General features: G+C 40.4%; 1 protein-coding gene across 2 annotated transcripts in view; it reads left to right on the top strand.

Annotated features, from left to right (window-relative positions):
* The window catches only part of FRMD4B (FERM domain containing 4B), a 449,639-nt gene that overhangs the window by 239,346 nt on the left and 183,879 nt on the right, over positions 1–26,414 (top strand). The window contains exon 1 of one of the 2 annotated variants that reach the window (XM_045832346.1): positions 14,700–14,941. The exons of the other annotated variant lie outside the window; for it this stretch is intronic. Within the exon in view, the coding sequence (XP_045688302.1) occupies positions 14,780–14,941 (162 nt within the window). The 5' untranslated portion in view covers positions 14,700–14,779. Of the gene's footprint in view, positions 1–14,699; positions 14,942–26,414 lie in introns of those variants that run through there. 2 annotated transcript variants of the gene reach the window in all.

The following is a 26,414-nucleotide window of genomic DNA, read 5'->3' as shown; positions in this document are numbered from 1 at the left end:
AATGTGTATTTCTCTGATGATTAGTGGCATTGAGCATCTTTTCATACATCTATTGGCCATCTGCATGTCCTCTTTGGAGAGGTGTCTATTCAGATCCTTTGCTCATTTTTTAATTGGGTTGTTTGGTTTTTATGGGGTTGAGTTTTGTGAGTTCTTTATAAACTTTAGATATTAACCCCTTATCAGATATACTGGTAGATATCTTCTCCCATTCTGTGGGTTGTCTTTTTATTTTGTTGATGATTTTGTTTGCTGTGCAAAAAATTTTTAGTTTGATGTAGTCCCATTGGTTTATTTTTTCTTTTGTTCCTGTTGCCTGGGGAGATATATCTGATAAACAATTGCTATGAGCAATGTCTGAGATTTTGCTGCATATGTTTTCTTTTAGGATTTTTATGGTTTTGAGTCTAACATTTAAGTCTTTGATGTATTTTGAATATATTCTTTTTTAAAATATATTTTATTGATTATGCTATTACAGTTGTCCCATTTCCCCTCTTCTCTCCCCTCCACCCTGTACCCCCTCTCCCACCCACGTCCCCCCCCCTTTAGTTCATGTCCATGTGTCATACTTATGAGTTCTTTAGCTTCTACATTTCCCGTACTATTCTTGCCCTCCCCCTGTCTATTTTCAACCTACATTCTATGCTACTTATTCTCTATACCTTTTCCCCCCTCTCCTCCTCCCACCCCCCTGCTGCTAGCCCTCCATGTGCCCTCCATTTCTGTGGTTCTGTTCCTGTTCTAGTTGTTTACTTAGTTTCTTTTGGTTTTGCTTTAGGTGTGGTTGTTAATAATTGTGAATTTGCTGTCCTTTTACTATACATATCTTTTCTTTATCTTCTTTTCTTATATAAGTCCCTTTAGCATTTCATAAAATAAGGGCTTGGTGATGATGAACTCCTTTAATTTGACCTTATCTGAAAAGCACTTTATCTTCCCTTCCATTCTAAATGAGAGCTTTGCTGGATAGAGCAATCTGGGATGTAGGTCCTTGTCTTTCATGACTTGGAATATTTCTTTCCAGCCCCTTCTTGCCTGTAAGGTCTCTTTGGAGAAATCAGCTGACAGTCTGATGGGAACTCCTTTGTAGGTTACTATCCCCTTATCTCTTGCTGCTTCTAGGATTCTCTCCTTCGTTTTTACCTTGGCTAAAATAATTATGATGTGCCTTGGTGTGTTTCTTCTTGGGTCCAACTTCTTTGGGGCTTTCTGAGCTTCTTGGATTTCTTGGAAGACTGTTTCCTTTGCCAGATTGGGGAAGTTCTACTTTATTATTTGTTCAAATATGTGCTCAATTTGTTGCTTTCCCCTTCCCATTCTGGTACCCCTTTAATTCAGATGTTGGAACTTTAAAGGTGTCCTGGATGCTCTTAAGCTTTTCCTCGATTTTTTGAATTCTTATTTCATCATGCTTTCCTGCTTGGTTGATTCTATCTTCCTTCTGGTCCACTGTATTGTTTTGAGACTCAGATTCCTTCCTTTCACTATTGGCTCTCCTCCACGTATCTTCCTGCATCTCTTTTATGGTAACCTGCATCCTTTCATCTAAATTGCGCCCAAAATCAACCAATTCCATGAGCTTTCTGATCACCAGTGTTTTGAACTGTGCATCTGATAGATTGGCTATTTCTTGGTCGTTCAAAAGGATGAGTCCTGGGGGACTGATCTGTTCTGTTGGAAACATGTCTTATGTCCTTCCCTGTCTCTCCTCCCACCGCCCCCCCCCGGTCTGATCACTCTTTTTACGGTGGGGGGTGGAGCCTTAGTTGTTCACCGGGGCTGGGCACCCCGGTCGCTAGATTGTGATGTTATATGTGGGGGTGGGGGTGGGAGCGGGGACGGGAGGGAACAATGGTGGTAGTTCCATTCTCCTGGGCTCAGACCCTTCTCTGGGATCCTGGGCTGCGAGCTCTGCCCTGGTCCACAATCGCTGCCTCACTGGGTCCGCCAGCCACAGCTTGCATACTCAGGGATCACCGCTGCGTTCTTGCGCCCCGGATGGCTGTCGCGCCGATTTCACGCCAAATTTTCCCTGATCTCCGTGCGCCACCGACCCGCGCCAGCCCTGTGCCCGCCCAGCTCGTCATCTCCTACCAGTCTGGATGTACGGGTCTACTTCAACTTCTTGGCTGTCCGACTTCCATTCAGATAAATCCTCTATCAGTTCTGAGTGTTATTCTATCTGTAAATTATTGTTGTTCTAATCTTGGTTGTGCGAGGAGGTACAGTGCGTCCACCTATTCCTCCATCTTGCCGGAAGTCCCAGCATAACGTTTTCAATACTCATCTATGTTGTAACATGTGTCAATACTTCATCCTTTTAATGGCTGAGTAATATTCCATAATATAGCTATACTCTCTGTTGTCTATCCACTCATCAAGTGACATTTGAGTTGTTTCCATTTTCTGACACTTATTAATAAAGCTGTAGTGAACACTGATGTCCAAGTTTTATATGAACATGTTTTTTCATTTGTCTGTATACTTCATTTCTTTTTATTTCTAAATAATACTACATTATATGTATATGTGACTTTTTTTGAGTCTATTCCTCAGCTGATAGACATGTGAGTTGTTTCCACTATTTGGTTCTTATGAATAGTAATGCTATGAACATTTGTGGGTAAGTTGTTTTAAGAACACAGGTTTTTACTTCTTTTGGGTATATAACTAGGAATGGAATTGCTGAGCCACATGGCAATTCCCTGGTATTATGTTTAACCATTTTAGAAGTCACCAGTCTTTTTCGCAGTGACTGAACCATTTTACATTATCCACAGATAACATATAAGCATTCCAGTTTTTCCACATCCTCATCAACACTTGTTATGTCTGCCTTTTTTATCATAGCCATACTAGTGGGTGTGCAGTGATATATCATTGTAGTTTTCATTTGTATTTCCCTAATTACTAATGATATTGAGCATATTTTCATCTTCTTACTAGATATTTGTATATCTGCTTTAAAAAATCTTTATTTAAATTCTTGAATAAGTCCCTTTAACATTTCATATAATAAGTCCCTTTAACATTTCATATAATAATGGTTGGTGATGATGAGCTCCTTCAGTTTTTTCTTGTCTGGAAAGCTCTCTATCTGCCCTTCAATTCTAAATGATATCTTTGCTGGGTGGAGCAATCTTGACTGTAGATCCTTGCTTTCCAAGACTTTGAATATTTCTTGTCAGTCCCTTCTGGCCTGCAAGTTTCTTTTGAGAAATCATCTGATAGTCTTATAGGAACTCCCCTATAGGTAACTCTCTGCTTCTCTTGTGTTTTTAAGATTCTCTATCCTTAACCTTTGGCATTTTAATTATGATGTGTCTTGGAGTGTGTCTCTACATCCATCTTGTTTGGGACTCTCTGTGCTTCCTGGACTTCCATGTCTATTTCTTTCACCAAATTAGGGAAGTTTGTTTTCATTATTTATTCAGATATATTTCTAATTTCTTGCTCTTTCTCTTCTCCTTCTGGCACCCCTATGATATGAATGTTGGACCTCTTGAAGTTGTCCCTGTGGCTGCTTATACTCATTTTTGGGGGATTCTTTTTTTATACTTTTTGTTCTGACTGGTTGTTTTTTGCTTCATTATGTTCCACATTGATTTGACTCTTGCCTTCATCCACTCTACTATTGTTTCCCTGTAAATTGTTCTTTATTTTAATTAGTGTATCCTTCATTTCTGACTAAATCTTTTTTATGCTGCTGATGTCCTCAACAGGTTATTTGAGCATCCTTACAACCAGTGTTTTGAACTTTGCATCTAGTAGATTGCTTACCTCTATTTTGTTTAGTTCTTATTCTGGAGATGTGATTCGTTCCTTCATTTGAGCCATGTTCTTTGTCTCTTCATTTTGGCAGCCTCCCTTTGTTTGTTTCTATGTTTTAGATAGAGCAGCTATGACACCCTGTCTTGTAGTGTAGCCTAATGTATTAGGTGTCCTGTAGGGTCCAGTGGCACAGCCTCCCCTATCACCCAAGCTGGGTACTCCCCTATCACCCAAAGGTCAATGTTGTGACCTTTGTGTGGGCTGAGTGCACCATCCTATTGTAACTGAGCCTTGATTTTTGTTGGCAGATCAATGGGAAGGATTTACCCAGGCCAGCCAGCTGCAAGGACTGGTTGTAACCACTGGTTGTTAACACTGACCCTCTGGAGGATCAACTGTTCAGGGGCAAGGTGGTGTTCTCCAACATGGTCTGTAGCTGTACACTGGGTGCACAGGCTCTTGGGTTTCCCAGATGGTGCAGGCCAAGGACAGCCCCCACCTGTATTCTGCCTTGGGCTACCCTGCCTGACCTATAAAGCAATGTGAGATAGTTGCTACTTGTGTTGGGCTCTGAGAGTCCCAGGAGAGGTCAAGCTGTGAATCTAGGCTGCCTACTGCTAGTGCTGGTCCAAGGGCCACCTTCAAGTGCTATGAGAACTGGGAGCTCACTGATGCTGGCTATCACTTCTTTGATAATATTTAGGAAGTCATGAAGCATAAGTCAAGACCAGCAATTCATATGGAAAAGTCATGTTGTTAACAGCTTGGGTGGGCCTGTAAGTTGGGTGGGATGGAGTCTCTGAGGATCTCCATGGTGGGGCAAACAGTGTTAACCACCTTAGTAGAGTATCAGATATGGTACTCATCTGCCGGATCTGTGGCTCTTTGGAGGGAGGGCTAAGAAAAGGGACTATGGCTTCTGCTCACCTTTCTGTCTTAGCAAAAGCTGTGCCCCAGCTCCCACCTTGATGCCAGACACTAAAGTTTCTCCCTTTATGCTACCGATGCCTTTCAAATTGCTACATCAGTGCTGGAGCTCAGAAGGAGTGAATCTGAGTAAGTCCATATGTGGGTTATTTAAAGGGAACTGCTTGGGACTCCAGAAGTTTCTTCTACCAACTCAACCTCCTCTGGTTTTTGCAGCTAGAAGTTATGGAGACTTTTCTTCCTGGCACTGGAACTCTGGGCTGGGGTACCTGGTATGGGGCTGAGACTCCTCATTCACGAGACATCCCTCCTAAATTTTTATCCACCACACATGGATATGGGACCAACCCCATTCGCTTCTCTGCCCCTCCTACCAGCCTATATGGATATGATTTAATTCTGCAGTTATCAGACTTCTATTCAACTCAATATCTGATATTTCTGAGTGATGGTTGTTCTATATTTTAGTTGTAATTTTGATATGGTAGTGCAAAGAGGCAAGCTGTATCTGCCTACACCTCCATCTTGACCAAAAATCTTGCTTTTAATTTTTACTTTTATGTTTTTATTCTTACCCAAGGACACGCTTATTGATTTTAGAGGGAGGGGAAGGGAGGGATAGAGATATGGAGGGAAACATCAACTGGTTGCCTCTCATGCACACCCTCACCAAGGACCAAACTCACAACCTAGGCATGTGCTCTAACTGTGAATCAAACCCGTGACCTTTAAGTTTACAGGACAATGCTCCAATCAACTGGACCACACCAAGCAGGGCTTAACTCTTCCTTTTAATTCTTTGATCTATCCTGATTTTTTTGTGTATGGTGTGAGGTAGGAGTTCATACTCATTCTTTTGCATGTGGCTATCCACTGGTCCCAGCACCATTTGTTAAAAAGAATATTCTTTCCCAATGAATGGTGCTGAATGCTTGTCAAAAATGAGACAACCATATATGTAAGAATTTATTTCTGTATTCTTGATTCTATTTTATTGATTCATATATCTACCTTTATTCAAGTACCACACTATCTTGATTAGTATAGCTATGTGGTAACTTTTGAAATGTGATCTATTAAAAGTAACAAAACTTACAATTAATATTAGCTTAAACTGTGTAAGGCCATTCATTGTTTACATCTCATTACAAGTCATCTATAAGTCAGTTGATCCCAGGTTGTTCCATATCTAAGTGTTGTCAAGGACCCTGATTTTTACCATCCTCTTTTCTACTGTCTTTGCTGTCAACACATGTCCTCTTGGTCACAAGATAGCTATTATAGCTTGAAGTATTGTGTTTTCAAACAACACTATTCCAAACAGGAATCAAGCATTGTACTAACAAAATTCTCATGTTGTTCCATCTCTTCAAAGAAGGAAATCCTTTCCAAAACTCTTTAGAAAGCTTTACTATCTTTTTGCTAGAATGGGTCATCATGTCTTCCCTTAGAGTCTAAGGGAAGGCATGACAGGGGTGTCAAACTCATTTTCACCAGGGGCCACATCAGCCTTGTGGTTGCCTTCAAAGGGTCAAATATAATTTTAGGACTATATAAATGTAACTACTACCTTAACTAGGGGCAAAGACCTTGGCACTGCTGCCAGGTAGAAACAAGCTGCCAGGCCAGATTTGGCCTGAGGGCCTTGTGTTTGCCACCTGTGCCTTAGGGCAATCATAGTTCATCCTGGGGGCATGGAAAATAGCCACCCACAAAGTCAGTCTTTGAAAAGGGGGTAGATACTGATGGATGGACAGGCAACACTATCTGACAAAATATGTAAGCATACAAAAAAACCCACAAATTTATCCGTAAAACCACCTAACTGAGATAATAATGGAATCTTTTCAGGGTGAGGAGGACTACCTTAAATTTATTTGAGGCCAGCTCCATCCAAAGTGATATTCCTGTTGTCTTTCTCTTATGGAATCAAGACAAGATCATAGTTCTGTTCATTCCTCTTAAGCACTTCTAGGAGCTATCTGAACTCTTGGTCAGAAGAATATACAACTTTATTCTCAACTTTATAAAATGTCCTTAGGTCTTGAGGCCTGTAGCATGCTGCTTTTGGCTTCTTCATCTTCTTTTAGACAATTTATTTGGTAGTTGATAGCTATATATTGTTACTGTCAGTTAATTTTAGGAAAACAAAATACAAGAAATATATTTATGTCCCTTTTTTCTAGATGCTACATTGCTTTTATTTTGCTCTTGCTTCTAAGGCCAAATAGTTGCAATTTTTTAACAATAGGCCTGCCAACTCATTCTGTATTTTTCAGTAGTAATGTGAAAATAATCTTTTTTATAACCTATTGCCCATATTTGTTTGATAGCTAGAGTATACCTGGCTTTGAGAGTTTTGCCACTTTGCTATGCATTGATTTTGGCTGATTTCAGTTTTTCATTTTATGAAATTATCTGCATATCAGTAGAATGGTTAATCATTGGAGAGTCAAGATTTTCTATATATCTTTTCATTGTTCTTCTACCATAAGAGTGAAGGTCCATTGGATTTTAAATAACTACTCTCTTATCCCCCATAAACAAATGTTACTTTTGTAATAGATTTTCTTCTTCTTCTCATTGTTATTTTATTCTTATTTAAATTGGGCAAACCTAAGGGGTGGACATTTTGTCACATTCAGTTCCTGGTGTATTAAATAAACCTTAGAGCCATCTATACCTTATACATTTTAGTATGAAGTCAAAGCAAATGATAACTTATCAAAGAAATTGTCCTTTTGTCTCTCAATTAAAGCAGGACTGAAAAATTAGCAGCACACCTTTTCAAAATGATTTTAAACTCTTCAGCAAATTATGCAGCTCTTCTTTGCCTCAGTTTCTTTAACCATGAAATGAAGCCAGTGATGGTTTTCTCCTCTAGATGTAGGGAGAAGATTGTGAGAATCAAGTGAAGCTGTATGTGGAGCTGCCTTTATTAATTTAGAAATAAAGTGTGCTATGTAGACAAATTTATTACTATTTTTGTCATTGTTGACATCCATGTAAATTAGGTATAAATAAAAGGTGACAAATTATGGGGATGGGTGGTAAAAGATCAGATTAATACTATTTTTTCTTTTTATTTTTTTTATTTACTTATTTTTAGAGAGGAGGGAAGGGAGGGAGAAAGAAAGGAAGAGAAACCTCTATGTGTGTTGTCTCTCATGCACCCTCTGCTACAGACCTGGCCTGTAACCCAGGTATGTGCCCTGACTAGGAACTAAACCAGAAATCCTTTGGTTCTCAGGCTGATGCTATTTCTTTAAAGAAGAAAGTCAGCTCTTTCCCTCTTATCTACATGGGCTTCCTTGGAACCAGCATCCAAGTGCCTTCACAATTACCAGGAACTTCTAAAATTTGAACTGGCTTAAAATCTCCATATGTTTTCAGTGGAATATCTAGTAAAAGTGGATACAATGCAGAGTCTAACATGTTGCTCTCTTTTTTATACTTCTTTATACAATAAAGATAGCATCCATCCTCTCCTTTAAGCAAGCAGAATTTGATTTAATAAAATAACAAATGAGGTTTTTGAGAAAGATGGAAATGTGTTTTGTTTTCTTTTCTTCTAGGAGTGTGCCAGAGAATAGAAGCTGGATAAATACCTTAGCACTTAGATATTATGAGTATTTAGTTTGTAGTGTTTTTAGTCAAAAAGCTGTTGAATGTCATGAAGGCAGCTGCAGAATTTAACCAGCTTGCTTACTTGTCAGCCATGGGCTAGGACAACCATGGCTTGTTCCTTCCTTTCAGATTCCACTGCTCTGAATGTTCCCTTTCATCTCCTGCTGGAGGCTGAGACTGAAGGATGCACCTTGCTCTTTCAGCCAAAGTGTGAGAGGAGAGAAAGTAGGAGAGGAGGAAGGAGCAAGACCACCCAGCCTCTGGTCAAGTGAAACTGAAATAGAACTTGTCTCCCACAAGCCCTCCTGCCTCCTTCTTGGGACAGGAGATGGAAGGGGAAGGGCATGCAGACCCTCTAAGTGGGTGGCCTCCCTCTGCACAGTTGGACAGCTCTCCCAGAGGCCATGAGAGGTACTTGCTTTAAAGAGGGTAGCTTTTCCCACCGAATTAACCCCATGATCCCAGGAGGTGCTGACACATGTTGACTCCTTCAGTTCAGTTGTGTGGACATTTCCACAATCCTACCATAAGCTCTTTATTCTCAACCCTGGAGCTCTGCAGCAGCCTCCCAGCTAGGCTTCCCCAGATCTCTGAAGCATCACCTCCTGCTCCTTTCCTTAAAGCTGCACAAATCTGAATCCCTCTTTCCATAAAGCCTTAATTTTTACAGCTTACTCTGTGTAGGACTACTAACTCTCCCTACTCAACCTTCAGGTCTCAGCTGCACCATCACTCTCTGAGGGAGGCACTTCATTCCCCACATTCTGCGTTACATGTCTCTGTTAGAGCCCATGTGGCAGTGGCTGCCCCTTTGTATCACTTGTTTAACCATTTGCCTTCCCCATTCTCTTCTATGACCCACTTAGAGAGAGACTGTCTCTGTTTTGTAACAGTTCATTCCAAGTACTTAACTCCTGCCTGACATGGCATGAAAACTCAATACATAATTTTTTTAATGAGTGTATTTTGGGAATGGATGAATTTCTTTCTGTATTCTCTGTTGAGACAGAGTCATTCATTTGTCAGGTCAATAAGGGGTAAAGGGCAGAAACCTATACTTGAAGAACAATTAAAATAAAATTAAGAAATGACAAAAAAATAAAAATTAAAAAAAGAAAAAAATTTATTGATTGCCTGTAATGTGCCAGTCACAGAAGAAACAAATATGAATAAGACTCTGTCCCTATTTCTACCAGTTTTTTAATGAGGGTGGCTACCACCCACCCAGAGGCACTCAGAAATGTGTTCTTGTTGCTGTCACAATAATTGGGGGCACTATTGACATGTAGTGGGAAGATTGCAAGGTCACTAAAAATTTTCCAAGCAGGGATTCCTCACTGAGCTTACAGTCAAACAGAGAAAAGTGGACTGAAGGGGCAGTACACTGTCAAAGCAGCACCCAGCACCAGGACACATCAGCATTGCACCTTGGTCTCCTTATGGGAGAATCTTTTTTCAGTATGTTTCATCCCCACTAAGGAGCTTTTAATTTAAATGAAATAATAAAACTAGAAGGTAAAGTAATAAAATATAAATAGCTTATGATGAAAATTACTATCCTTATTTTTATGACAAATATTCCAAAAAGGTTAGTGAAAATAATGGAAATGACATTTTAGTTCTTTCTCAAAGGACTTACCTCTCTGTTGAAGTAATGAAAACAATTATAGAATGATCATTGCATTTCTTCCCAATTTGCCTTTTGGGGAGGAAATATCAGGAGAGAAGAGTGTTTCCTCATGTGAGAGGAACGGCAGAGTGTAGTGCTTAACTAGACCAGAGTTCCTCAATCATTGAACTATTAACATTTAGGGAAGAATAATGCTTTGTCTTGGGGACTGTCCTGGGCATTGTAAGATATTGAACAGCATCCCTGGCCTCTACCCACCAGATGCCAGTAACAATCCCAAGAAAATTTCTACTCAAAATATTGGACAATCAAAATATTTCCAGACATTGCCAAATGTCCCTGGGGTATGGGTGGGGAGTGCAAAACTTCTTGGATTGAAAGCCCTGTGTCAGATACTCGTGGTCTAGCAGGAGTTAGCCACACTGGTGTCAAAGGTACAAAGTACAGTTTAACAATGTCCATGGGCATCAGGTGGACTCTGTCTTTCTGATGGACAGAGGGGACCTCTGGAAGTTGCTATATTACCAACAGGCAATCTCTTTCCAGAGACAGGTTGGCATTTGTGCTGTGTTCTTGCTGATTGCTCAAAGGAGAACCTACAGGAGTCTCAGGGATGATGATGAGACAGTTTCTCTTTTGCATCTCTAGCAGAACTCCCAGGAGTGTGAGTAATGCTGTCACCTGAAGCAGCTCTGTAAGCCTCCAGAGACAGCTTCAGAAAATTACAGTGAATTGCAGGGAACTCTGATGCTGGAGAGAAAACAAAATGCTCTTCTTAAATTATGGAAAAAAAAAAGAAAAAGAAAGAAACAAAACACAAGACAATTTTGAAGCTAGCTTGATTTAACACCTTTTCAAAGGAAACTTTACACCAGTTTCAAGGGTGAGTGTCTGAGATCTGGTATGTGACAGGATCACCGACCGGCAGTGACCGTGGAATGCTGTGGATGGCTCGTCAACACTCGAGAAAAACATGCACAGAGACAACCAGGTCCTGTAGGGAAGTAGGAATGGAATGGTCACTCTCTCTAGTGGGGAGCGCATTCTGTTCCCCCGCTGGAGAAGTCTTTATTGGTTTCATTTGCATAAGAATTCAGGTAAAGCTCATTACTCATTGCTAGGAAGTAAGGATCAAACAATGGGTAACATAGAAATCTGAGGGCCTATTTTGAGTCAGGGTCAAACAGCTGTAAAAAACTTTAAGGAACAAACTTACTTCTTCCTTGGGCCCTCATCATTCAGCTGAGAGCATTCTAAACAAAGCAGGTTTCATAGGATTTTACATATTCTTTCTTAGGCCTGATCACCCAGGGAACCCGCCCTTTTCAACACAGAGCTGCACCACCCTGTCATTGTCTCAGGCTTAGATGGAGCAAGGGAAGTAAGGCAACCAAGAGATAAGGAGATTTTCTCCCAGACTATGAGGACTCAGGCTATGTCAAAGCCGAGGAGCGAGGGTCCATCACCCCCTTTTGCTGTAGCCCCCAAAGTCCTTTCTTGGGGGCCTGCCATGTGATCGTGCCTGTCTTAGATCATTCCCCCCTTGGGGAATCTTACCCATCATTAGCTAACTGACCAAGCATTGGGGTTCAGTTATGAATGAAGCAGCAGAAGCAGCAGAAGCAGCGCTCCTGCCAGGAAGATAAGCTTTTGTCTCCTAGCTGGCTTATGGTCCAAAGTCACTCCCTCAGCCTTAGCCTTGGTGGGGGTTACAGCTTCTGATACCAGGCAGGGTGGTTCCCAACAGGTATGTCCCACTTGGCTTGTCAATTTTAAGAATGATGCCTCACTTTGGTCACCCTTTTCTCCACTGTTACACATTCAGTTTCCCTTGCCACCCAGTCAGTCTCCTGTGTGGGGGACCTTGCACTTCCTTCACTCAAAAATCCTACTCATCCTAGCCTCAGCTTCAGATTTCTGCTGTAGGAGAGGAGAGCTGCTGGAATAAGAAGAAGCATCAGTGTTTATAGAGGTGGAAACAAGATATCTTTTCCTGATTTTGCATGTAGCTTTGAGCATACACTATGCAGAGTCCCCAGGAATGGTTGGCTGTGGTGGGGAAAATCTAGCTCCAACAGCTTTTGGGGGATTTAAACAAAAGTTGCAATACTACTCTCCGAACAAGTCACCACCAACTTTAACACCCAACACACAGAAAGGGATAGGAAAGCAGATGTTGATAATTAGCCAAGAAATTTTTTAAAAGACCACACAGTTTACTTGTACTGTTTTATCTGACTACAAAAAATAAAAAGAAAAAATTCCTTATTTCAAGGGTGGTGGTAGTTTCTTTTCTTTGGGTGCTTATGCTTTGCCACCACTACACTAAACACTTTATACAGAATATTTTATTTAATTTTCCCCAACATTCTCTGTGATTAATTGTGATATCATACCCATTTTATAGATGAGGACATTGAGGCTTTGTGGGTTTAAAGAGCTTATGCAAGATCCCACAGGTCTTACATAACAGGGATTTAAGTCAGTGGTGTCTCTCTTAGGACACTTGTCTCCTAAATACCATGCCCTAAAATAATGCTTCTCAAACTCTAGCATAAGTGGAATCACACAGAGGCTGCAAGATAACTGAGAGCCCTGACCTCATGCCCTGGAGCAGCTTGGGAACTTGAATCTCTAACCAGTTTCCAGGGGATGTTGCTGGTTGAAGGATTATCCTTTGAGAACCCTTATTACACAACATGCTATTTTCTAGAAAATAGTGTAAACATTGACTTTGGAAACCTTGAATGAAAATGACTGAAGTTGGAATTGACCACTGACATTAGACCTATGAACGGCCATGGTGTTTCCAGAGCAACACTTCTGAGAGAAAGGATGATGTCATAAGACAGAGGCAATTGCTCTGTTGTAGGTTTTATCCTGGTATTCCCTTGGTTACTCAAAATTTTTGAGAAGACAGTCACACTGCATCATTTAAAAAAAGAAATGTACCACCACATTCATTGATACAAATTGGCCATTTTTGAAGTTCAGGAGTTTGTTATCAGAATTACAACATTTCTTTTTCAAATTGCCCTTCGTTTATTTTCTTTTGATTCAGTAAAACCTAGTATATTCTGATTCTATATCAATACTGTGACCATTATCTTGGAGAATATCTTTAGAATGCTAATACTAATGAGCATGCAGAGCAGATTAACTATAAAAAAGAAAATTCACAGATCTTGGATCAGATCTTATGTCCATTAACAAATTCAACAAAAACTCTCAGGCAACTTTATTGGTAATAAAGAGAAATAAAAAATAGTGAAAGAAGAAATCTCATTTAAAAGTTTCTTGATTGTGGTTGCTTTGAAAACAACAGGCACTTTGAAGGCAGATTTTTGTGTTCTTTTGACTGATTGAGTTTCACCTGAATTAAGATTCCAATTCTATATTTGAAACCTGAAACAAATCTGATTAACTTGTCAATAATCTGTTCTGAGGCCTTCTGAGCTAGTTCAGGAGAAAGGCTCTGGCTCCTTACCCTTCTGCCACATAATGGCAAAGATAACAGCCCATGTGTGAAAGTGCCAATAAAATACAGACAATTGTCTTGCAGATGGATTCAGGAGAACACAACAGTCTGAAATGGGCTGCAGTGCTTTTGCTATAAGAAATGTCAGTCTACCCGAATGAAATCTACACACATCCTACAGAAAAACAGAGACTAATAGTATGTGGGGCAATCCGGGGTCCCCTTACCAAATACCTTGGGCAATATCAATTCCTGGGGGAGAACTTTAAAAAACATTATCTGGTGAGTTTGTGAGTGGTGGAATAGCTTCTCCTGGTTTGAGTAGAGAATAAACTAACTGTGCAGGTTTGTGCTGGCAGCTGCTGCTAGACATGTTCAGAGGCTGAATTTTCCAGAATCAAAACAAGGATTCTCTTGTGAGCTCATATGTTCCAGCAAATAATGAGCAGAAGCTACCTGCTAGAGACCACGAGCCCTCTTTGTTTTCTTATAACTGACTGCTGCATTGGAATGAGCACAGTGGCAGGGGTGCGGGGACCTGCTCCCTGGCTGGCAACAACAGGCAAGTTGTCATTTTTTTGTAGACCCTCAAGATAGCAAAGTCAGGTTCTGGAGCCACTCACACACTGTTGCTTTGAAACTGGTATCTTCATCTCCTGGCTCTAGCCCAACCAAGGAAAACATTCAGAGCTGTTCCCCCAGGAGTGGGGTCCAAAGGGATGCTATGGAAGACTTTTTTTTTTCCTCCTGCATGGGTTGTTGCCCAGGGATATTTATCAGTATGAGCAGAACCAGATGTCAAGCACAGACCCTGTAGGGAAAAGTAAGGTGGTCTCCGAAGCAAATTAGGAGACTCAGCTGTGTGTGTGTGTGTGTGTGTGTGTGTGTGTGTGTGTGTGTGTGTAGGACGTACAAGCCACGTGTGCTAAAATGCAGCTCTCCTCTCCACCTGCAAAGAGTCACTCCGCTTACCCCCCTGCCCAGCGCACTCCGGGAGCACCAGGGGGAGTCCTCGCAGGCCAGGGCTTCCGCGCCGGGGGAAAGCCGAGGGCTCGCCTGGCGGAGCTTAGCGCAGCTTGCTCTGGGCTGCCAGCGAAAGGGGCGGAGTGGACACTGGGCTTGTGTGTGCCAGCCGCAGCCGTTGGTTGGCAGGCGCCCAATCCCGGGGCATAGGGCCGGAGCCTGGCCAGCTCCGACTGTGAAAGGCCAATGTGGTGGAAGATTGACCCCCGGCTGCTAGCAGAAGTCAGCGTCTGAGCCCAGGTGCTGGGATTGCTGTGATCTGCTCGCTGGGCTGCAACTGCGGGAGCCGGGCATCCCGGGTTCCGAGGGAAGGAGGAGGCATGGCCTCGGTGTTCATGTGTGGAGTGGAGGACTTGCTGTTCAACGGCAGCCGCTTCGTGTGGAACTTGACCGTATCCACGCTGAGGAGATGGTACACGGAGAGACTGCGGGCTTGCCACCAGGTGCTGCGGACGTGGTGTGGGCTGCGGGACGTGTACCAGGTAAGGCAGGGCACGGCACACCCCCGCCCCCGCCCCGAGGGTCTTACAGTGTGCAAGGCGCTCATGGGAAGCCGGTTCCACCTGTATGATTTATTCTCTCTCCCTCTACATCTCTTCTTAAACTCCTAGCAGGCTGCTCGATTCTTGGGTCAAATGCTGAGAAGCTATGGGTAACTGTTGCCTGATAAAGCTTGTGAATTTTTCCCATGGGGCACGGGGGACACTTGTGAGTTAGTCCCAGCAAACGAAGACATCTGGTGTAGAGTGAGGGTGTGCTGGCTAGCACTCAGCTAAGAAAGCTGTATGTAGCTTTGTAGAACAGGGTCTTCAGGAGACAACCTTGACATTCAGATGGTTCCTTCTTTTTTATGTCAGGGGCAGAGATTTCACACTAGTCTAGTCAGGGAAGCATCAATGAATTTGCATTTTTTCCTTTGATTTTATTTCATTTTCCCATCAAGCAGCCCCAACTTGCAAGGCAGAGCCGGGAAAAGCTGATTCTGTGTCTATTGGCTTTGGGAAAGATGGACTGAAAATTGTGAACACTTTGCAGGAGGATGATGGGCTGGGGAAGGGAGGGGTGGCCTGGCTGGCCTTTGAAATGCTTATGTTTGGATTTACTCTCTGTCACACAAGACAACACAACCCCTTTATTTCTCTGCTAAGTCCCATCCTACAAGGAAAAACTGCAGCAACTTTATTCAACTAGGAGACACATCCTCTCTGGGATTGCAGCTTCCCTGGATTTTTTTTTTAAGCAGTCATTTGTGGATTTTAAAGTCATGTGTTTTGGTTGTTAATATCTTTGTGGTTTTTTAAAAAATCTACATTGTATGTAAGAAGATTATACATGGTGTTTATTATAGGAATAGAGCATAATGGTTTTTTTCTTCCTTTTTATGTGGAATAACTTTGTTGCAGCTCTTAAATCCCCCCTACCCTGACCCCATTCTCAATGTAACCATAATCTCACCGTAATGAGTCCCATATGTGATCAGGCCCCCTGGTTCTGACAAGCCACAGTCTTCCATCAATCAAGTAAAATGAAAAGACCAGCACCTACAACTAAACTGCGGACATCTAATGAATTAGCATCCTCTTGTCATCCTTATTAAAATGTGAGGAACATTTTACTTTGTGCTTTCACGAGTCCTGCTTTGGATAACTTGTCTATAATGTATTGCATTTTGAAAGAATCCCAAAGCCAGGTTGAGAACTCGAGCAGCATGTGGGGCTTTGAGAGTATTATGGAGCTGGGGATATATCCCATCTGGCCATATTACACAGATTACCTGGATTTTTGGAGCTAGAGGTATGTCTGCCTCTCAACCTTTTTCTTTTTTGGGAAATCGTTGTTCAGTCTGGTCTGCAAGACAAAGTAACCCTGATATAGTTTTGTTTTTTTAATGTCTGAAAAACTTTCAAAAGAACACAAGTATTGTAGCGAGCCAAACAGCTTCCATGCCTCTCTCCCCAAGGAATCAGGATACTTGGGCATTATTTTTTCTACTATTAGGGACCAATTCAAAAGTGAAGTTTTCAGAAACCTCAGACCCCCTGGGTTCTTTATAAGGTTGATCAATAATTTTTTTAAAGCAGAACAGCAATTTGAAGGATTAACCTACTAAACTTTAGGTTTTCTCTTTTGTAAAATGGGTAGTGACCCAGCCAACAAAACCCTCTCATAATAATAAGAAAGAACATCTAAAATAATGATGCCCATTTTTTGAGGCATAAGTAGAAAATGATCTCGAAGTTTAAAGTTGCTTATGTCTTTGGAGAAATAAGATTTTAAAAATATTTTAAAACTTTGGGAGAACCATAGATTTTTTCATTGCGCAATATAGTTCATTGTTAGCAACCAAACACCATTTTATCTAATGCCTTTGAAATATCTAGCAAGAAAATAGTGACTTTAGTTGCATAGAACTTAAGGGTAGTAAAATAAAGTGATTAATACCTTCAGCTCCAAGTTATGTAGACATACAAATGAACCTTCCCTCTGCCCATGTATGACTGTGGGCAAGTTACTTAGTCTTACTCTGTTTTGGTATTATTGTTTATAAAATGAGAAATGTAATGGTGCTGGTCACAGACATTGCTAAAAGAAATAACATGTAAGATATTTAGCACAGTGCCTAGAGTTTTTGAAGCATTCAATAAATGTCATCTGTTCTATTAGTTAGGATTCATTTATTATAATAGGAAGCCCAACTCAACTATGACACAACTATGACTCAACTTTTGACACACTGAAAAGTCTAGCAGTAGAATGAACTTGAAATATGGTTTGATCGGGGCATCATGCTTGTTCCCCATGACTCTGATTTGTGTGTTAACTGTTCTTCAGGTGATTTCTTCCCTCAGGATAGCAGATAGTCACAGTAGTTTCAGGGCTGAGATCCACATGGCAACCCTTCAGATAGAAAAGAATGCCTCATATTCACTAACTATCAAAAATTTTTCCAATTCGTACTCCGTGGGTCAACTGAGGATCTGTGCCCACCCCCAATGCTATGTATGCACTGATTGACACAGGGAATAGGATTATAATAAATGCATTCTCAATAAGTAATATGGTACCCAAAAGGCAAAAATAGTTTCCTGAGAATAGGAGGGGACAAAAAATCTTACCCTTTTTATACATACAATAGATATCCAAACTATAAACAGATATATAGTATATCTGTGGCATTAGAATATGGGGTGGGAAGAACTAGCTAACAAAAACTCTGCCCTGGCATGTGTGGCTCAGTTGATTGAGCACTACCCTGTGAGCTTAAAGGTCACCAGTTCAATTCCTAGTCAGGGCACATGCCTGGGTTGCAAGCCAGGCCCCCAGTTGGGGGTGTGTGAGAGGCACCCAATCAATGTTTCTCTCACACATCAATATTGCTCTCTCTTTTTCCCTTTCTTCCCTTTTCTGTAAAACTAAATAAATAAAATCTTTTTAAAAAATCTAAGCAGGCTTTTAAGGGGGTGATAATTAATCAAATATTAAGAAACACTGAATTATATTGATTGGTGTAGGCATGGAGGAAAGGACAACCATGTAGCAGCCAAACAATGAGGGAGAGTCAATGCTTGGTTGAAATGCAATTAGCAATGTTCACTGCATCTGTGTTATTAGACTCTCAAGTCTAGAGCTCCTTAAATAAAATAATGAGTTGTTTTTCAAGGCAAGTACAAAGATTCATGCACAAATACATTGGTAAGTATTTTGCCACAGTAATTTGAGTTAAGGAGGAGGGGCCCATCATTAGGAAACCCATATTGCTATCCCATCATTATGAATTCTAAGCAATAGAGGGGAGTGTTCCATTGGACCACCTAGTTTTCTGGCATATGAACTGGAAATACACACCAGAGAGTTACATATTTTACTGAACCCAATTTTTTATCATCTTGATAATACAAAGGTGTCATTTTTCTTGCATCTCATATGAATGGTCTTGTTTGTAAGGAAATCCAGACCTCAATTACTCTAGAGAGAAATAAGGGTGGGGCAGGTGATATCCATTACATGAAATACCTGGCTGTCCCCTGGGGTGTTTTCTTTATTCATATACTATAAGTGATATAAGATCTCCCACCTATTCATAAGGAATTTGGCAACAACCTTATGGCCTGGCTGGCTGCACCAAGGAAGCATAATTTATTTGGAATGGAATGCTTCCTCCTCTTCTAGATGTTGGAGAAGCAAGTGCTTTAATTTACCAATAACCATGAATAATTAAGATACTAGCTATAAGGCACTTCTGTAGTAATATGACTAAATGAAAAGCAGGCTGAGGCTGCACTGAGCTGCCTTTTAACAAAGACACTTTAACACTTTGTGAGTGAAGCTTTGAATTAAGTTAAAGTTGCTGACATGGGATATTCACCTTCAGTTTTGAGCTAAATACTAAAAACTGATTTGTTACTTATATAGCTATTCTACTTATATCTTGCCTGGATGGGTTGCATTATAGCTATTAATTAGGTTTAACCAGCAATTAAGGTAGAAATGATGGGGGAATGTTGTTTTAAAAAACATCAACACTCCGCTTTTCATTAAGGGTGACATGTTCTAACAAAGCCCTCAGTTTGTGATTTGGGATTAAGTTCTCACTTTCTTCCCCATGTCTTAAAGGTATAATTTTGTACAAATCCTGAATGGAATCATTGCCTCCAGTGGGAGCAACTTGGATAGAATCCAAGTGACCTTTAAATCGTGTACATTTTGTTTATTCCCACCCACTGTCCACCATCCTATAAATTATATAGACTAGATGGCTGACAACCTATGACCCACAGGAAAAACACTGACCTGCCTTTGTCTTTATAAATAAAGTTTTATTGGCACACAGGCCTGCTCATTCATTTACATGTTGTTTAAGGCTGCTTTCTCACTATGGTGACAGAATTGAGTAGTTGTGACTCAACTACTTAGAGCTGAGTGGTTGAGACAAAGACTACATCGACCACAAAATCAAAAATATTTACTATGAAGCCCTTTGCAGAAAGAGCTTACCAATCCCTGAAATAGAAAAACATCAACAACAAAAAGTGTATTGGTTAGACAATGCTACAGGAAATCCAGAATTCAATCATAGAAAAACAGAACTTGAGGGAATATGAAAGAATTTTCTCATGAAAAACTTAGTCGCTAGGAAACTAATAAACAAATGATGAATGCTCAGTTTACTTTTACTAGGTCTTTCCTCATAGAACATAATAATTGGAGTTATAGTTGGGTACATTTGTATATTTATTTATACCTAAAAACCAACAAGTGCTTACCACATCCCAGTTACTGTGCCAAGATGTTAGCAACACAAAGTCAAAATAGATATTTTTCATGCCCTCCTCAAGAAATGTATGGTCAAGAAGGGAAGACAGGTAAGGAAGTCAAACTCTATGGAAAAGTTTTTCCAAGAGTGCTTTAGGTACACAATAAAGGGCTCTAAATCAGACAGGGATAAAGCAAAAGGTGGTGGGGGAAGCCAAGAAAGTTTCCTGGAGGAGTTGAGCTCTAGCTAAGGTTTGAAGGACAAGAAGGAATTTGGTAGATGGAGAAAGGCAGTGGGTATTTCAGGCATGGGAAGACATAACTTTGAGGAATTTTAAGTATTTTAAGGCTAATGAAGAAAGAGGGAGAGACAGCATCAGGCAAACAGAAATTTTGTGTAAGAACAACATCTGAACTTGATTGATCTTGTACTTTAGGATAAGGATTTTGATGTTTTTCTTCAGAAGTTTGGGGGAAAGGGAAAGATTGATAGAGAAAAGCACTGAGCACTGGCCATGTCACTGATAGATTTGGGAGAGAGTGACATAGCAGAGGTAGGAAGAGGAGGGAGGTTGGGAGGCTGCTGCAGTGAGGAAAAGTTATAAATCAGGATAGGATAGGTTTTGCTATAGTAATGAGCAGCTGCCAGGATCCTAATGGCTTAAAACAATAAAAGTTTATTTTCAGTTTATACTACCTATCCAGTCACAGGTTAGCTATAACCTCTGTTATCACTGTTACTCAGGCTCACAGAATGTTCCAGAACATAGCCAGTTGCCATGATTGAAAGTGAAGAACTCTTTGGGCCTTTTCATTGGCAATTAAGTGCTCAACCTCTAAGTGGCTCATGTCAGTTTTATAAGTCACTGGTCAGAGCAGGTCATGTAAACCCGCTCAACCACAGAGACCAAGGAAAGCAATCTTACTGTGGAACAGCATGAATACTTATCCTTAGGAAGTGGACTCTGAACTGGAGATTACCAGGAGGACGTTTACTCTCAGGGTCAAGGTCTACAGGAAGAAACAGGAAGAGGCAGAGTTGAGGAGAGAAGCTAGACTACAATTCAGCTCAACAAAGCCCCCATTGAACTCATGGGTAGCCCTGAAACTGAGAGTTGTTTCCAGTTGGAACAAGAGGGCTGGGTCTTCCCCTCATCTGCATCAACCCATCATCAGTGGTGGGCTGCCCTTGAGAAGGTGGTGTGACCTTGAACTAGGCAGCTCTCTCTGAGGCAGGGCAATTCCCAGAGGGAGTTGAGAGCTAAGAGCTGTCAGATCACAACAGTCCCAAGAGCTAATGAAATAAGTCTGGACAGCACATCACAGCAATATATACAAATGCCTTCCCAACAGGTGCTGCGACCAGAACCTGAACTAAGGTGGGGCCAGTGGGAAGGAAGCAGAGAGTGAGGATTGAATTGAGGGGAAGGAAGTAGGGGAATCTAGTTTTAACAGATGGCCTGGCTATCAGAGCGGTCTCCTGACTAGATCCTATACTCTGTTAAAGGGATGGGTAACCATGGAGTCAGCTACTAGTAGCAACACATACAGAAAGGAAAGAAAACTTGGCTGATAAATGAAATATGAGTCCATTTATTACTGAGCAAATTCATCTTCCACATTTTCTGGGTCTAACCAAAAACTGTAATTGTATGGCAGAGAACTAAGATGCTAAGTTCCCCCAAAACTGGGAAGGAAAATTATCTTAATATTTTAGCCCATCACTTGATATAAATAAATTTCTAAAAGACCATGTCATGCCCTAGCTGGTGTAACTCAGTGGATTGAGCGTGGACCTGTCAACCAAAGGGCTGTGGGTTCAATTCCCAATCAGGGCACATGCCTGAGTTATGGGCCAGGTCCTTAGTTTGGGGCACATGAGAGACAACCATACATTGATGTTTCTCTCCTTCCCTTTCTCCTTCTCTTCCCTTCTCTCTAAAAATAAATAAATAGAATCTTTAAAAAAATAAAGTGAAAGATCATGCCATTTAAGATCAACAAGATTAGTGTCAAGATCTTTGAAAAGATCCATGCTGGTGGTTCTGAGTGCAAACTCTGGCATCGTTCCAGCCCAAACAGCCACAGCCTAGGAGCTCGGTGTCTCATTTTTTTGTGTTTGAGATGGGGATGACAGTAATTCTACCTCCCATGGTTGTTGAGGGGATGACCCTAGATCACATAAATGCAGATCTCACTAGGGTGCCTGGCTTGTGGTAAGTATTTTAAAAGTATTAGCTATGGTTATTTCTACTTAATGCATGTTTTCCATATATCAGACATAGTGCTAAGCACTTTATATTTACCATTTCATTTAATTCTCCTAACAATGACATGAATTAGGTATTATTAAACCCATTTGGCAGATGTAGAAATTGTTTAGACATATTAAGTAAGTTGTCCAAGAGTAAAGATCTGTCTAAATCCAAATCCCATTCACTCAGCCATCGTATAAAATGGACTTAGTTTGCAAACCATTCAGCCTCTTCCTTTTCTTCACTGCCCTTCACAGAATTCTTCCCAGGACATTCTCAGTCTCTAATCTCTCCCTCTACCAAATCCTGGAACCACAGCAGGAATTAATAAACTCACTGAGACTAAATGGATAATGGCATTTTTTCTGAGGTTTATTCTCAACCCAGCCTCCAGATTTTTTTGTAGACAAACCTATTTTGTTTATTTATTTTTAATTTAATCTTTATTATATTTTCCCATTACCATTTACTCCTTTTATACCCTCCTCCCCCAAGCCATCACCACTGTTGTCCACGTCCATGAGTCCTTTTTCCTTTTTGCTTCATCCCTCCACCTCCTAACCTCTCCCACCCCAAGCTGTCATCCTGCTCTTCACCTATGAGTCTGTCCCTATTTTTCTTGTTAGTTCAGTTTGTTCATTATATTACACATATGAGTGAAATCTCATGGTACTTGTCTTTCTCTGACTGGCTTATCTCACTTAGCATCATGTTCCCCAGTTTTATCCATACTGTCGAAAAGGGTAAAACTTTCTTCTTTTTTATGGCCAAGTAAAATTCCATTGTGTGAATATCCCATAGTTGTTGTACACACTCATCTCCTGATGGACACTCTGATGATGCACTTCTCCTATACAAAACCTTCCAATGACTTCCCAACTTGAGAAAAAGCCAGACTTAACTCTACCAACAAGCTCCTGCATGATTGGTACCCCCTGCTCAGGGTTCCTCCACCCCTACCACCAGCAAACACACTCAAGGTTCGGTCGGAACTCCCAACTCCTTTCCCCTTTCATCTTCCCCTTTCTAATTTTCTCCAGGAACACTGGCACTCTTGCTATCCCTCAAACTATCCAAGCACATGCCAGCCTCAAAGACTTTGCCCTTAGACTTTCTCTGCCTGGGAACCTCATCACCCAGAAATCCACATGATGTGCAGGTCTTCCTTCAGGTGCCACCCAAACTGAGAGGCCACCCAACCATTCTCTTCTCTGCTTCATTTTCTCTATAACCCTATCACCACCCAATGTTGGGATAGATTTATTTACATGTTTATTGTGTCTCTCTGCCCAACCAGAATGTCAGCTGAAGGCCTGGTGGAACTCATGTTCATCATTTATCCTCAGTGCCTGTTACCTAGTATGTCCTTCAGAGATGCTTGTTGCCTAAATGAATAAGGAATCAGCTCTCTCTTGCACTCTAGGGGGATGGCTGGTGAAGGGTAAAAAACAGTTAAGAGGCCTTTTCTTCATGTCCAGCTAAGAGACAATGGAGACCTGGGCTATAGTGGAGGCAGCATGTGGTATAGAAGATGCAGAGAATTTGAAGGAGGAGGAAGAAGCATTAGGGATAAAAAAACTCTATCCAAAGATAGTGTTTGAATTCTAGGGAGTTTTGGAAACCTCATCCAGGAAGAAAGCCATGCATGTTGAAATGTATCTGTACATGTGTGTTTATTCTTTATCATAATGGAAAATAGCCCCAAACTGTGTAAGCTGGTTAAGAATATATTGATTTGTGTTCTCTGGTGGCCATTTGATTAGGGAAGAAGACTTTTAGAGAACAGAACAGGTAATTACCTCCAGCCCCTGGAAAACAGGTTCACCAGAGAACCCTAGGTAGCTTTTGTGTCCAGCCAGCTGCAGGTCCTAAACATGCCCAGCTAGGGTGGGGAAGTTGGCAGTTTCTGCAGTTCATGTTAGCTCCAATAGTCAAGTGATGGCTGCTTCCTGTGCCCAGCCCTGTGGTTAGGCTCTGGAAAGTGCCGTTTTGCCTGACCAATGCTGACCAATGTTTCAGACTTTTTTTTTTCCTTTTGGCGTTCTATGGACATCGCTTTTCATTTGGACCCTGGCTCAGGTCTTTCTTGTGCACTGAAGTTAAAGATGGAAGGATCCTTTGGATTTGCCTGAAATCTTGGGAGGAAAAATAAAGCATTTTTCTGATCTTCATTAGTGTTTAATTAAAAACTTTCTTTCCCCAAGTCTTTGGCTACTTCCAAGCTTTTTAAAATTCTGCAAGCACAGACAATATTATAAAGAGAGTTTGACCCTTTGAGTACAAAAGCTGGTAATTTTGTCTATTTATCAACCTCAAATAGTGACAGAATCATAATCTCTAGAACAAAAAGTAATGCTAGGTATTGCCCAAGTAGTTCCTGAAGACAGAATACATTTACTTTTAATAAGTAGTCTAATGCCAATTTTTAAACAAAATTAATGTTTAAGTTTGAAACAATTTGGTCAAGGTATAAAGAATCTTAACTCTCAACTCTAATTTAAATTAAATTTATGGGATTCCTTCTTCCTTAAGGTTTTTATACATTAATCTTTCTAGATATTGATACCAGATATAGTTCCAGAACAAGCATATATAGTTACAGCTGAGCTCATAAGATTCTGCTCTCAAGTTCTTTTTAGAAATGAGATTTTTTTTAGTGAATGTGTTTTTCCTTTAATAAATTTTTGAGTTTATTAAAGAAGCCAACTCAACTTGGAGTTCAAAAAAATTTGTGAGGTGTTAGTGCCAGATTTTGAACAGTGCTCTTTATTCACTACTGAGTTGCATCGGTTTAATTTTTTTCAGGCTCATACACTAGATTAGTTTACAAATATAGTAAAAATTTTAACACTCCTTTGTGCTGTATACTGTGTGTTTTATTTGTGTATCAAATTTACTTATGTTCTACCTTTTTCTCTTTTCCCTGTTTTTTGTACATTTTCTCTGAGCTAAATAGGTCATGTTTAAATGTATAAATAAATTTTATATATGAACATATCTATCAAAAATGTGTACATACAGGGACATGTATATATTACTGTATCTGATTTTTTCCAGAAAAAAAAAATCATGAACCAACATATTCATCAAACATAGCATATTTTCCCCAATCATCAACATCACATCTAAGGCTATATTATGACTCTGAAATAAGTAGTCAAACCAATAACATGATTAAGTTCCATAATAGATTGTATCCTTAGGAAGTTGCTATCAGTTTTGATGAAGTTCAGTCAAAGAAATTTTTGTGAACAACCAGAAAATTGGTTGTGTGCTATAACTCCCATGTTACCTCTTGGTTGGCCTGCTCACTCATCTATGAAAAGGGACCATGCCCTGGGCTGCCACCCTGGGCTGCCACCCTGGGGACTGCTGAGTAGTAAGTAGAGAGCAGCAGAGCAAGTCACTCAGTATTAAGCACTTGCCCACCCTCCTTACCCAGCAACCCCATTGCAGAAGGAGGATCAGGTGGGTGGCTACAGGTGGGAGGGACTGTGAGGAGAAAGAGGGAGCAGCTTGGGAAACAATAGTGACTTCCTTGGCCAGAGCAGCTTCATTCATTATTTACAGCTACTTAATGACATCGGTCTCTTTTAATAGATGTTATAATGAAATGAAAAGTCTTATCTATTTCCTTTGAGTGATTTGCATATATCTTTTGAATACACATTACAAAAAATAAGAAGATAGGTGGGTATCTAAGGCATGTTAGTAAGTAAATATGTTTCAAAACAAAATGCATAGGATGATTTCATCTCTGTAAAATTTATATTAATGTAACATGTTTGTCACTACATGAGGATGTTGAAGTCAGATGGATGTGAGTTCTAATCCTGTGCCACTCTGGCTGGATGCCTAATCTCCTTGAGCCTCAATTTCCTCCTTTATAAAATAGGAACATAATATCTTATAATGTCATTGTCAATTTTAAATGGGAGAATGCCATATGACTACTTACACCAGTGTCTAGCACATGACAAGAACTCAATAAAGAGAAAAGCTCTGACTATTAAAATATGCAAAAAAGAAAAAGAAAAAAGGAAAAGTATCCTAGAAGTAGGATGCTCTCTTTCTTTCTCATGTAGATGGAATTAATTTTGATGCACAAAAATATAAACCATAATTGATTTGGTAAATTGTTACAACCTTTTGTAACACAGTTAGTTGTATCCAGTCAAAATGTAAGATGTATGCTCTCTTTGACCAAACGTTTCCATTTCAGGAAATCACCTTAAAGTACATTCTCATATATTGGTGTATGTACAAGAATGTTTATTGCAACTTTATTTGAAATAGTAAACCAGTGGAAACATGAATTGAGGAATGATTGATTAAATAATAGTACCAGTTGACCCTTGAACAATACAGGTTGAACTGTACATGTACACTTATATGCAGATTTTTTCAATAAATACTGTAAAGGTATTTTCTCTTCTCTTACTAACAT

Source organism: Phyllostomus hastatus, unplaced genomic scaffold, assembly GCF_019186645.2.
Source record: "Phyllostomus hastatus isolate PE091 unplaced genomic scaffold, TTU_PhHast_1.1 phas_contig_16, whole genome shotgun sequence".
Classification (NCBI taxonomy): Eukaryota; Metazoa; Chordata; class Mammalia; order Chiroptera; family Phyllostomidae; genus Phyllostomus; species Phyllostomus hastatus.
The sequence above is the reverse complement of the archived record's forward strand: the minus strand, read 5'-3'. Positions and strand labels throughout refer to the sequence as shown.